Source organism: Amphiura filiformis, chromosome 4 (genome assembly GCF_039555335.1).
Source record: "Amphiura filiformis chromosome 4, Afil_fr2py, whole genome shotgun sequence".
Classification (NCBI taxonomy): Eukaryota; Metazoa; Echinodermata; class Ophiuroidea; order Amphilepidida; family Amphiuridae; genus Amphiura; species Amphiura filiformis.
In genome coordinates this window covers 69992669-70004656 of record NC_092631.1, presented here as the reverse complement: position 1 = coordinate 70004656, position 11988 = coordinate 69992669, and the positions used below count along the sequence as shown (strand labels likewise).

At 36.7% G+C, this 11988-nt stretch overlaps 1 protein-coding gene across 3 annotated transcripts in view; it reads right to left on the bottom strand.

Annotated features, from left to right (window-relative positions):
- Positions 1 to 1902: 1902 nt before the first annotated feature.
- LOC140151312 (uncharacterized) overlaps positions 1903 to 11988 on the bottom strand; it is a 67437-nt gene continuing 57351 nt past the window's right edge. The window contains exons 1-5 of one of the 3 annotated variants that reach the window (XM_072173606.1): positions 10393 to 10447; positions 9607 to 9825; positions 4914 to 5081; positions 3793 to 3946; positions 1903 to 2557 (exon numbers count right to left, since the gene is read on the bottom strand). In XM_072173606.1, coding sequence (XP_072029707.1) covers positions 2494 to 2557; positions 3793 to 3946; positions 4914 to 5081; positions 9607 to 9808 — 588 coding nt within the window. In that variant the 5' untranslated portion in view covers positions 9809 to 9825; positions 10393 to 10447 and the 3' untranslated portion in view covers positions 1903 to 2493. Of the gene's footprint in view, positions 2558 to 3792; positions 3947 to 4913; positions 5082 to 9606; positions 9826 to 10359; positions 10471 to 11988 lie in introns of those variants that run through there. The other 2 variants (XM_072173605.1, XM_072173608.1) reach the window with 2 other exon arrangements.

Sequence of the window (11988 nt, the reverse complement as noted above, 5' to 3'; positions counted from 1 at the left end):
TGATAGGGTAACTGTATAATATTGTTCTTTTCACACCCACCAACCCTCAAATAAAAGTATGAGCCCAATTTAATAATATCGTTATGAATTCGGCAGACGGCCGAATCCGGATTCGGCTTTTGGTAAATTCATTTTACGGCATGCATTATTTTTGAATTAGAGAACAAGGGATCAATGCTTTACCTATAGAGGGCAGCATAACGACTTTTAACGGTTATCGTCTTTGACCGTACTGTGAGTCACCATTAGCTAACCATGTATGCCGCCCTCTTTTGAATACTTACTACGCTGTTATCATCTGATCTCCGTTAGAAAAATGATATGCTGCCCTCTATTATGCATAGCATTGATCCCTTATTCTCAAATTCAAAAGTAATGAATGCCTAAAATGAATTTACCAAAAGCCGAATCCGGATTCGGCCGTCTGCCAAATTCATAACGATATAATGTAATGTCATTGTAATGTAAATTCGGCTAATGTTGGGTGGATTCTAAACAAATTAGAGATTGTATATAAATCAATGTTTTATAAGCATATGTGCTTATTAATAGGGATGACCATCATAATTTCATGTTGCCCCTTTTGCTACAAAAGATTGTTTTCTGGAAAGAACTCATCAACAGAAGTATTTTGGTGGTTAAATGGTCATAATCGGTCAAAAACTTTTCGAATTATGAATTTTCAAAGTTTCCCATTCTGACCGGTCATTGGAACGAAATAAATTGACAAAGTCTAAATATAGCAATGTGAGCAAAATTGGTATAAGCATATATTTACCCTTTTATATTTCTTTATTTTAATATATATGCAAACATGAAACAAGCATATTGTGAAAGTATCAAAGGTGTTTCTTATGAAATGGCACTTTACTAGTCAATAGCATTAAGTATTTCTTCAAACCGAGGCACTGAAATCATGCTTTTAGAAAACATTTGCCAAAATCATCCATAATGGCCAAAGTGGCACAAAATCAAAAGTCCAGGTGAACTTTTTTTCCACAACAATATACACTACACATAAGAAAAATACTAATGTACTACAAGGGATTTTCAACATAGGAATCCAAACAATCAAGTACCAACATGCACAGCTTTATCCTGATATCACTTCTGGGGTTTTAACAAAATGTTTAACCTCTATTGTGATTGGCAGCAGCATAAGGTATCTCTTTGATGGCTGATAATGCCCAGCCATTCAGCAAGTGGCTAATAACAGACCTTGATAGGCTTGAATGAATACTGTAATGTGCTACAAAACCATCACATCCAGGGCCTGGTCACTCCATATGCTACAGAGAGCACAGTACTTTAACAATGGAGTGAAAGACTCATTATTGATTAGGCGCGTATTTTAAAAGTACAGCTCCTGTGCGTGTATAGCAGCAAGTCAGTGCAGATGGTATAAATATAAGAAAATGTTTAGGGTTGAGATCAGGTGAATAATACAACAAATGAGCATGAAACTTCACATTTATGTTCAGAAAGGTGTCTATTTAACATGATTCGAAAGGTGTTTGGAAATTCCAAAGGGAAGCTGGTGATTTAATTTTTAACTCAAGATCTACTTGTCCGTTTTTCCCCCTTTTTACAGAGGGTATGATAGAGGTAATAACAACAACTCTGCCAAATTACAGCTCAGTAGGTCAAGGTGTTCACCTGATCTTTTTCATCTGAATATTTTGTGCCATTCTGAGCAGTGCTGCACTGGGCCACTGGCAATTAAGCGCACTGTGGCGATTGACCAATTTTGACTCACACTTATTGAAAAACCAAATTAGTTATGATGCTGTAATTTGCAGGATAGTTACAAAACATAATTGGCATTAACATCTCCAATTATGAAAAATAAAAGAATGAGCTCAAATTAGGAGTTGAGCTCCCTGCATGTCTATGGGAGTGTTTTAATCAAGTTGATGGTTCATTGGTCATCCCTATTATTAATGATGCTACTAATGCTGTGTTAGATTTCGCTATCGCTCGAAAAATACTAAAAGCATTAATGCGCATGATATAACGATTTTAACTATGCAGTAGTATAAGGACATTTTTTTGCAGAAAAAGTGCAATATATCTTCAAACATAATCAATTATCAAATTTACGACTTTTTTAATTACCGGTGCCATTTTTGTCAAACAAACACTTTGCGTTAATGTTCCGTTCCAGGTGGTGAATATTAATGATATCTTTACAAACCCGCATAATTATTATCAGCTTCTCATTATCAACAAAAGATAGATGAATTGTTAGTTTGCAGTTGACACTTATTTATACATTATCATTATTTTTCATTCATGTTGTCTTCCTACATCTGTAAGAAGTTTAAAAGTTATACAATATGTCTATAATAATTTAAAGAACACGAAAGATCATGGGCTGCAAGCAGAGGTTGATTCCACGCAGTTCCACAATATGTATACAGCAGCCACCACCAAAAATATCAGATTACGACTCGTCTGCAGAATGATACAGAGGATGAACTTTGTTGTTTTTCATTAGAAATCTATCTCCATGAAACGGAGCAGAGTGCCATTGACTCGCTTGTAAACCCACATGTATCTGCAAAAAGACAAAGACAAAATATTCCTAGCAAACACTAAACGTGAGGAAACGTTATTAGTCTAAAATTGACAAATTAATAAAGAGATATTATATTCTTTCTGGTTGTAATGATTATTTATGACTGAAGCAGTCATTTAAAAGTATTTAATCAGCTAATTAGCACTAATTAAACCTTTTCAATAATTAATTATGTCTGACAAAGAAGCAAATTTTTATCACCCTGTATACATAGAAGCAAGTATCACACCCTATATTAAGAATACATTGTCAGGTGGGTCTTTTCAAGTTCTGTTTGATTTTGTGGTCCTTAGATTGAGAAAATACTCCTGTATATAAATAGGCATTCCCAAACCATAAAAAGTTCATGTTCATTAAAAAGTTCATTGTTACACCCTGTATATCTTCTATATAGTACACCCTGAATATTGACTCTATGTTCTTTATTCTTTCCAGCAATGTACTACTCTTACATACCTGTAATTGGTACATAAAAAATTGATGTTTTCAGCTATGAATACAATATGTTATTTGGGAGAGCGTGGCGCAATGGTTAGGGTACTTGCCATTAGTGGTCCCGGGTTCGATTCCCGGCGGTGGCGATTTGCTGGGATATTGACTTGGAAAAAAGTCTGAAATTAATTGGCAAGATCTGTAGATTAAATTCAGACTTCCGCTCTCCCCATGGTTTATTTAGAATTGGGTAAATGAATCATGAAAGTACTCCGTCCTGCGGAGGGGACGTTAAGCCGCCGGTCCCGTGTGCAGAGTGTATCTCGCAGCCAGTTTTGAAAAGTGTAGGGTGTTAAACCCAGACTGTTCCCAACCCGTCCCGGTGTTCAGATGGACCCCAATGGAAATAAGCTTCAATAGAGGATTTCTTGGATAATCCAGGGTTGTCAAACCCGAACAAATCAAATCAAAAATATGTTACTACGGTCTCAGTCTCAGACCGAGGCTTTCAACTTGTGACACATGACCAAGGAATCGCACAGTGGCGAAAAATGTCGGTACTTTTACAAGGCAGGAAAAAGTTAATATTACTAAGACCTAACTTGTGAGACGTTTTGTATATGTTTGAACAACGTTAATTAGTTTTAGGATCTTTGGTTTGAAGGTGTAAAATACGGCACGCTGAGTTTTGATTGACAGATGACGTCACACTAGTCTTTAATTCAGTGTCAGGTTACAGTATATTTATTTTAGTAATTTAGTTGGTATACCCTGAAGCTTACTGAATTGAGCCAATGAGGGAATCGTCATGGTAGGAATGTGCGATGCCATCTTCCCAAACCTTGCCGTTATTCTTACCGAATGCACTAGTAGTATATAATTCCCGATTAACACTAGGATTGCTTTTGAACCAATCGAACCACATCTGCCTCACATCTAAAAAAAATACCACCAAAAACATAATTATGATGCCATAAACACGCCGAAAATTATAATTTAAGGGGACAGGCAGAGTCACTCTCAGTGGAAAATTTAAGACATTGTTTTGTAAAGTACCTTTAAAAGCAATGATGATACGTACATACAAGTATACACTTTCAAAGAAAGGACATTAAAGCCGTATTGTAACATTTCCATAAAAGAGATTAGTATTTCTTTTCTATTAAATGTTAGCTTTTACTGTCAGATCTGTGTCATTTTAATTTTTAGCCGAACAACTGAGGTAAAGCAAAGAAAATTGGAATTTACTAGCAGCGACGATGTCGCCAATGCGTTTTACTCCGTCGGTCGTGCTACGATCTATATTTATGTTCTAAATAGTTAAAGCCATAATGTGTAATTTGCTATACATCGACGCCCTCAATTTGTCCTCGAATTTCTACTTTTGGCATGATTGTAATGCCCAATTGTGTACTAAAATACCATGTGAAAGACATGCATTTATATATAATACACTAGATGCAGAATTGTTTTCGTTCGTTTCTGCGTTTCTGTCGGCAAGGATCTTAATACATCTCATCCCCCATACACACCTACGCACCCATGTAGCTGACGGCGCCACTGTACGTGGCGGTATAGGGAGTCCGGGTTCTCTGGTTTTAATTCTGTGAATAAAGCTTCTGTGTACTTCCGAATAATTTCGCTCTACGCCAGGTAAACTTCGATTCAGAATGCCTTGTTGTTTGCGTTCTGCGTGTAACGCATTGAGCCGAAAATGCGCGCGAAGCTTGATTAATTAATATGCAACTTCGTTACGCCGGAGGTACGCTATTTGCGCTCTATGCCCGAAAACCAAAATGGCGGATTTTATACCAAAGTGTTACCACGGGGCACTTTTGAGTCGGTACTCTTTGAAGATATTGATTATTTCAAGAATGAGACATCACGTAATTTAAATGTTTACCTTCTTTACCAAATACAGGTGCTAGTCCGTCACCCACAATTTGTATGCAATCGTCAGCTACGAACTCGTCAAAAATGGCTGAAATATCACCGCATTCGATCAATTCCGACATTCTCGCGTGAATTGCATTAAACTCGTCTTCAAGGCCGAGACTGCCTTTGTTCGGTGCTGAAAAAGAAAAGACAATGGTTCATTTGAAAATGGACGAAATCTGAATATTTTCTGAACCAATTGGAAGTAAACAAAAACAACTTTGGTGACAACTCAAAAGTCTTGGTTACAGTAACAAAATTAAAGAAGATACTGGTATTGTTTTAGATATACATGTAGATGGTAGCATATGCTATGAGCCTATCAACATTGCTCATCATTGCAATGAGTTCTTTACAACCATTGCCTCAACCTTGGTTAGCAAATTACCAATTAGTTGCAATTTTTTCTCAAATAATTCTGTCATTTTTCAAGATTTCAATGGTTCCAAATCTAAAGCTTTGCCCTGCAACTGAGGAATTCATTAAAAAGGAACTTTGTGGTCTTAATACTACCAAGAGTAGTAGTACTGGTTTAGACAACATTCCAGCAAGTTTTAAAAGATGGTGCTTCAGTTCTTTAAAAACCAGTCACTCATATTGTTAATCTCTCCCGTTCTACCAATACTGTACCAAGCGATTTCAAAATGGCTAAAGTTAAACCTTTGTATAAAAAGAACAAAATAACTGATGTGGGCAATTACAGGCCAATTAGTATTCTAAAATCCTTGAAAAGGCCATTTATGTTCAGTTAAAAAATATCTTGTTCAAAATAATTTACTTTATGAATACCAGTCCGGATTTCAAGAATCTTTCTCCATTGACTCTTGCATCATTAATCTTTTATATTTCATCAAATGCCCATCCTCAAGAGGTCTGTACATCGGAATGGTTATGCTTGATCTACCAGTGTACTTCGGGTATATATATAAATGCGCTTTTATAAATGCGCACGCGACATCTACAAGTCGCCCATTATGCAGTTACTGTCCGTTTTTCCTATTCAGTGCACACACAGCGCTCCAATTGATGATTGACCTCTAGCTCACTCACTGTACTGTAGGTATAGATAATAGACTAGTTAGTGAGCTGGTGGGAAAACGCTTCACCCAATATTAGCCATAGAGGCTCACATGTGAATTATAATATTCATCCTTAACATACTACAATTTGAAGTAAAAATGTCACGGGAAAGCTGTTGTCGAGCTATTTTTCCGAAGAGAGAATTCCAAAATTTCATAGCAGTCGGACGTGTAATTTCAATGGCAAATTGTGCTCAACAGCTGACTTGTGATAGCTCCAACTTCGAAGGGGCACCGTCGGGTGATCGGTTTGATCAATTTTCGCCATAGAAGCTGAAAATAAACTTCCAATTCTTTCCCTCTATGGGATTTTGGGAAAATTGTTGTCGAGCCCTCCCAAATATGGAGTTCTGACTGCCCGATAGAGAGCTAAAAAATGAAAAACTTATTTCCAAACCGTGTTAAGTCTAAAACCACATGTTTCTCATTTACTTGTGTGATACAATCACAATTACTCTGACAAGTTTGACATGAGTTGTACCATCAACAAGCCTGGTTAACAATATGCATACTATTGTTCTTATTTGGGAAACAAAGGCCACGCACAGTATTGTACTGTGCGTTTGCTTTGTAATGGTGAATCCAACTGAAATCATGATACCTATTTCACTACAGCCCATTGCAATAATGCACAGGTAAATCAGAAACATGTGCTTGTGGATTTAACCATGGATATGAGACACATCCCTGATTTAACATAGTTGAGCTGTTTTCAATGAGGTTTATCTTAGTTTAATGGAGTTTAAGTCCTGCAAAGGTCGTGGTGAATTCTGCTGTGGACATGACTGCATAATGCATACCATATTCAACAATGTAAGGTACCCGGATGTACACAAACTTCATGCAAAAGTATAGGCGAAAATGACAGGTCGCAAGAGAAATTGTTCTTACAAAATAGTGGCATTTATTGCAAAGGGCAAAATAATTTGATCCAAAAGATAAACTCGATATTTGCGTTTTCCATTACGGAAAACAAGCTGATATAAAAACTTATATTTTCATTGTTTTGTGCTAAATGGGCGTGCCAATTGTCCATATCGATGCCGTAATGGGATTCTTACGCATTAAGGTCAGAACTGTGTAGTGATGTTATTTGATAAGTTTTAGACGTGAGTATAGGGAACTTAGGGTGCTGTTATTTTCTTCGGAAGGGGGTGATCATGAATATACTGGGGCCATAGAATTTTTATACCAAAAATAGGGGGGTTATAAAATTATTAAGAGTAGTGACTCAAACATATCGCATGCAATCAAAATGTGAACACAATCTTAAGTTATATAATGCAACATTTTCACGCGCTCCGCTCGCGTTCTTTACACTTACGATCACAATTTTTCCGACATATTCATGACCCACCCCATTCCAAAGCAAATGACAGCCCCCTAATAGACCTATACTTATACATATTACATGCATATGTTCTGGCGATTTCTTCTTGATCTGGATGGACTCCCGCACTAAACGAGGCACAGTGTCATCGCCCCGATATCTTCATGGCAGAAATCGCCATATGGTAGGTTGAATCCACAGCCACGCATGGCCATTTTGTTCCGACCTTTGAGACGCATAATGAGCCGAGGGACCTGACTAAGGCTACTGACAATAGCCGGATAATTGTTTTCTCTGTGTGTGAGTTAGCTTGTATACGCCATTGAGGTCAATGGTCATCGACTTTTATACTGCCTCCGCGGGAGTAGTGAGTGCAGCTAGCCTACGCGCTGTAGTCCATACAGGATCAACGCAATATAAAATCAGAATTTTGGTCAGTTTTTGAGTTCAAGACGCACGCTTCTTTCTCAATACTCAAGCTAATGACTATCATATCCTTTCAACACATATGTTCAAGTGCAAGGATCTAAATATGGCTTCTTTAGAACAAACAAATTACGGGAGATATTCATCATTTTCTACCCCGGTATCCAAAGATTTATCGTCTGAATATCAAATCGGGCATAGCACATTCACGTGTATCGATCCCGGGTATTTATTTTAGTATCTCTGCTGTACCAAGTAATTATTAGCCAGGCGATGTTGGTGTGCGAGGGTACTCTCTATCATCCTTAGCTAACACCTTTGTGGATTCCCAGTCAATCTTATACAACGCCCTCATTCGACCAAAAGTTGCCAATGGTCAACAAAAGTCCATCACAACATCTTAGGACTTCTTCTGATGAAGATGTGTGTCACACATCGAAAATTCAAGGTAAGTGAATTTTTGTGCTGAAAGTCAGTTTAAACTAACAATATAGCTATAAAACCTGTAAAACATACTGCACATGTTAACTATCTACTGAAGACGAAATAATGCTTTTCTTTGGATTTTGAATATTTTTAAAAATATTTTACATTTAAAAGGTAAAATGAACAATTAGTGGGTTTTTAGCGGGTTCGCCGTCGGACAAGTTTAGAACTGTCAACTGGTAAAATGAACATTTCTTGGATGTACAACACTTATGATGCAATATATGAAGAATAAAAAACTATAGCTATAAAACATGTGTCATTATGTACTTCCGGGTAGCCTTAGAGACAACCCTGCACAAAAGGTTTGGAATGAAAATTTGGTATTGCAAATGAGACCCCGTTCCCCCGATCAATGTTGAATCCTGACATTTTATTCATGTGCGCTCAGTAGTACCCAACATTGATTGGTGGGGCTGGGGAGGTATTGGGGGAGAGAGTCAAAAAATAACGAAAATATGGTCATTACAAGGTGTACATTCTATTTTTCATTCCAACCTATTTTGTCTAGCATTGTAGCCTCCAAATATGTTTTTTCTGATTATTACATTTTACAGAGACTGTAATTTCATGAAATTGTAGGAAGCTGTATGCATTTTATGCTATTTTGCAAAGTTTGTATTCGTTTTTGCATTCTGATTTACATTGTTCAAACATAATACCATAAACTTAATGACATTAATGAACCTGGTTGTACTTTCATGGAGCTGTATAGGTAAATAAAAATAATGACAAGTCAATTAAATAAAGTTACATTTACCCTTCTAAATACCTCAAACAAATTTCTTTTCTGATTAACATTTTTTTAAATGCATTAACCGGACATTAGTGAGCTAACGAGTCATAAGGAGAAGAGCGGTGATGTTATTATCTACTCTAGAAAGGATGTTATGGATGGCAGTCACAGGCAGGGGCGTAGCCTCTGTGGCCCATGCACGTGGAACACTGTGGGCCCTTTTAACATCTCCTTCATCAGCCCTATCTCTTTATATTTCCCCTAGTTTAATTTTCGTTTTTATTCGGGGTCCCTAGCTCGGTTTGTATCCAACAATAATACAGAAGAAATTCTGGGGTGGCCTTCCCTCGAGCAGCGAAGAATGCAACATAGATTAATAACAATTTATGAACATTCAAAATGGTGAAACTGCAATACCCATTCCTGATTATGTTCAAACACAGACAGTTAAAACTCGTCAATACCATCACCAAAGGTTTAGAATTATGACACCTCACATAAACTCCTACCAAAATACAGTTTCTTCCCCCCCCCCCCGACAATCATAGAATGGGACTCCCTACCTTCTTGAAACTAGAATAGGTAACAAAAAAGAAACATTTACCTGTTAATTTTGAACACGTTATTTTGCCATTATCATTCTGCTTGTGTTCCTCACAATGCTTAGTACAGCCCATACGGGTTAGTGTGTCCGAAATCTCAACACATTCATTACAGAGAGCGCTACAGTCCACCGATTCGGAGTTTACAGAGTTGCAAAATATGACGAAAATACCAGCAACTAAGACGACAAGATTCATCTTCATCTTGACTTAGTTATCACCTGTAATAAAGTGTGATTAATATAATTTTTATAAACAGCCCGTTTAAAGCTACTTGGTTGTTGTGAATTCCACAACGAATAAATAAATACAGAAATGAAATAGGCCAACGCAAATTTGAAGGCCAAACTCATCCAGAGTATCAGATCTTCTGCAGCTGATCGGTATCCAGACTGTATCAAAAGTATTGTTACCTACTAGGTTCTTTATATGCAAGGCTCTTTCATCAAAATGCAACACATGCAAGATCTCATTAATTTGTAGAGTAATGCTACGGCAGGTCATAAAACTATGTCTGGTACTATTACTATTATTTCAAGAGGATCTAAATTAAATGTTGCATTTGGAAGAAACAGGTCTTTCCACTTATCTTATCACACCTGTGACGCTATCAAAGAAATGATTCGTCTGACGAATAAAATTCATTAGTAACCAGTACACATCTGGACATTTTGGTTCATAAAAGACTATAGTAGGTGGCTGAAAACAGTACAAGACACTTTAAATCATAATTTTCATTTTACGTCCGTACTTACTAACTGCTTAACAGTGTCGGTCGCGATACCCACTTGATTTTGACAATTTGGTTGTGACTGCTACAATGGTGTAAAACGCTGTGTAAACGTTGTATGTGATGTCCACGGATCAAGCAACTGCGCATTATTTTCAAATAATTATTTCAAAAAGAACATAGCAATCCCATCCCAATGACAAAATGCTAATTACCTAACATAAATCATGTAAATGGTTTGATCACGCGTTGTCGATCTTCAATATTTTGGGCATATTGATTTTCATTATTGGTTTGTATGGATAATAAACAAACGGTGATTAAAGGGGCTCAGAGAGATTTCTTGGGAAAATTAAATCAGAGAATTTCGATTTATTTTGATACATTGAATACTCAGGGAACCTACCAAGCAGTAATTTAGCGGGCAAATTCTATAAAATTTAAAATAAGAGACATATTGTGAGCGCTGTGTTAAACTTTTCTCCTATAGTACTGTGTGAGGGGATTAATAACTGGATCCAGACATTAATTACAAAATCGTACAGTTTATATGAAAGATACTGAATTAAGCTTAACTATTTCAAGATGCTGACTAGTGTATGGGCAAACTTTGTGTACATGTGAAAAACTAGACTTTGATCAAAATTGAGGGCGCACCTTTTGTGAAATCTCTCAAAGTCCCTTAAAATGACAACCTTTCTCCTGTGTGCGGGGATTAATGTCTTAATTTTCATAATATTGGTTTGTATGTAAAAACAAACGCTGATTAAAGGGGCTCAGAGAGATTTCTTGGGGAAATCAAATCAGAAAATTTCTCTTTATTTTGATAGATTGAATACTCAGGAACCTACCAAGCAGTAATTTAGCGGGCAAAATCTATAACTTTAAAATAAGAGACATATTGTGAGCGCTGTGTTAAAACTGTTCGAGGGGATTAACGTCTGGATCCAGAAATTACAAAATCGTACAGTTTTATATGAAAGATACTGAATTAAGCTTAACTATTTCAGATGCTGATGCAAACTTTGCGATGTGAAAAAGTGGACTTTGATCAAAATTGAGGGCGCACAATAAAATGACAATTATTAAAATAATGAAGATAATGATCAATATTAAAGCAATCAAAGTCGCTGGATTGCATTGACCTACGTTCAACAGAAATACGCTGGCGAAGTTAACCTATTGCTATGGTAGTTAATCCGATTTATTACGTCACTTCGCCAGCGTATAGATGAGTTGACTTCTGATGTCATTGCCTGGCAGTATGCGCACGCATTATCACAATTTCCATTGTGTTTTGCCTGGCGGTATGCGCGGGCATCATATTTTGTCCAGGGCCCGTGCTTTTAAAACTGCCGCCACATCACTTGATTTCACACCACCAAATAGTATTATATGGTTGTGCGCCCTTGATGCATTTCTCAGAAAAACTCATAGACGCCTAAAGTAAGCATTTAAATGAACAGAAATTTGTATAATTTTGGCTAAATTTGGATTGGTCATGATTATATTATGTGATGCGATCAAGCAAAATCAGTCGGAACTCGGAAATATTAAATTTAAAACCGCTGGTTAAGTACCAATAGAATAAAACTGTGATTGTGATTATTTTATTGTATATGCAATATTGTTGTTATGTAGTACCAATCATACT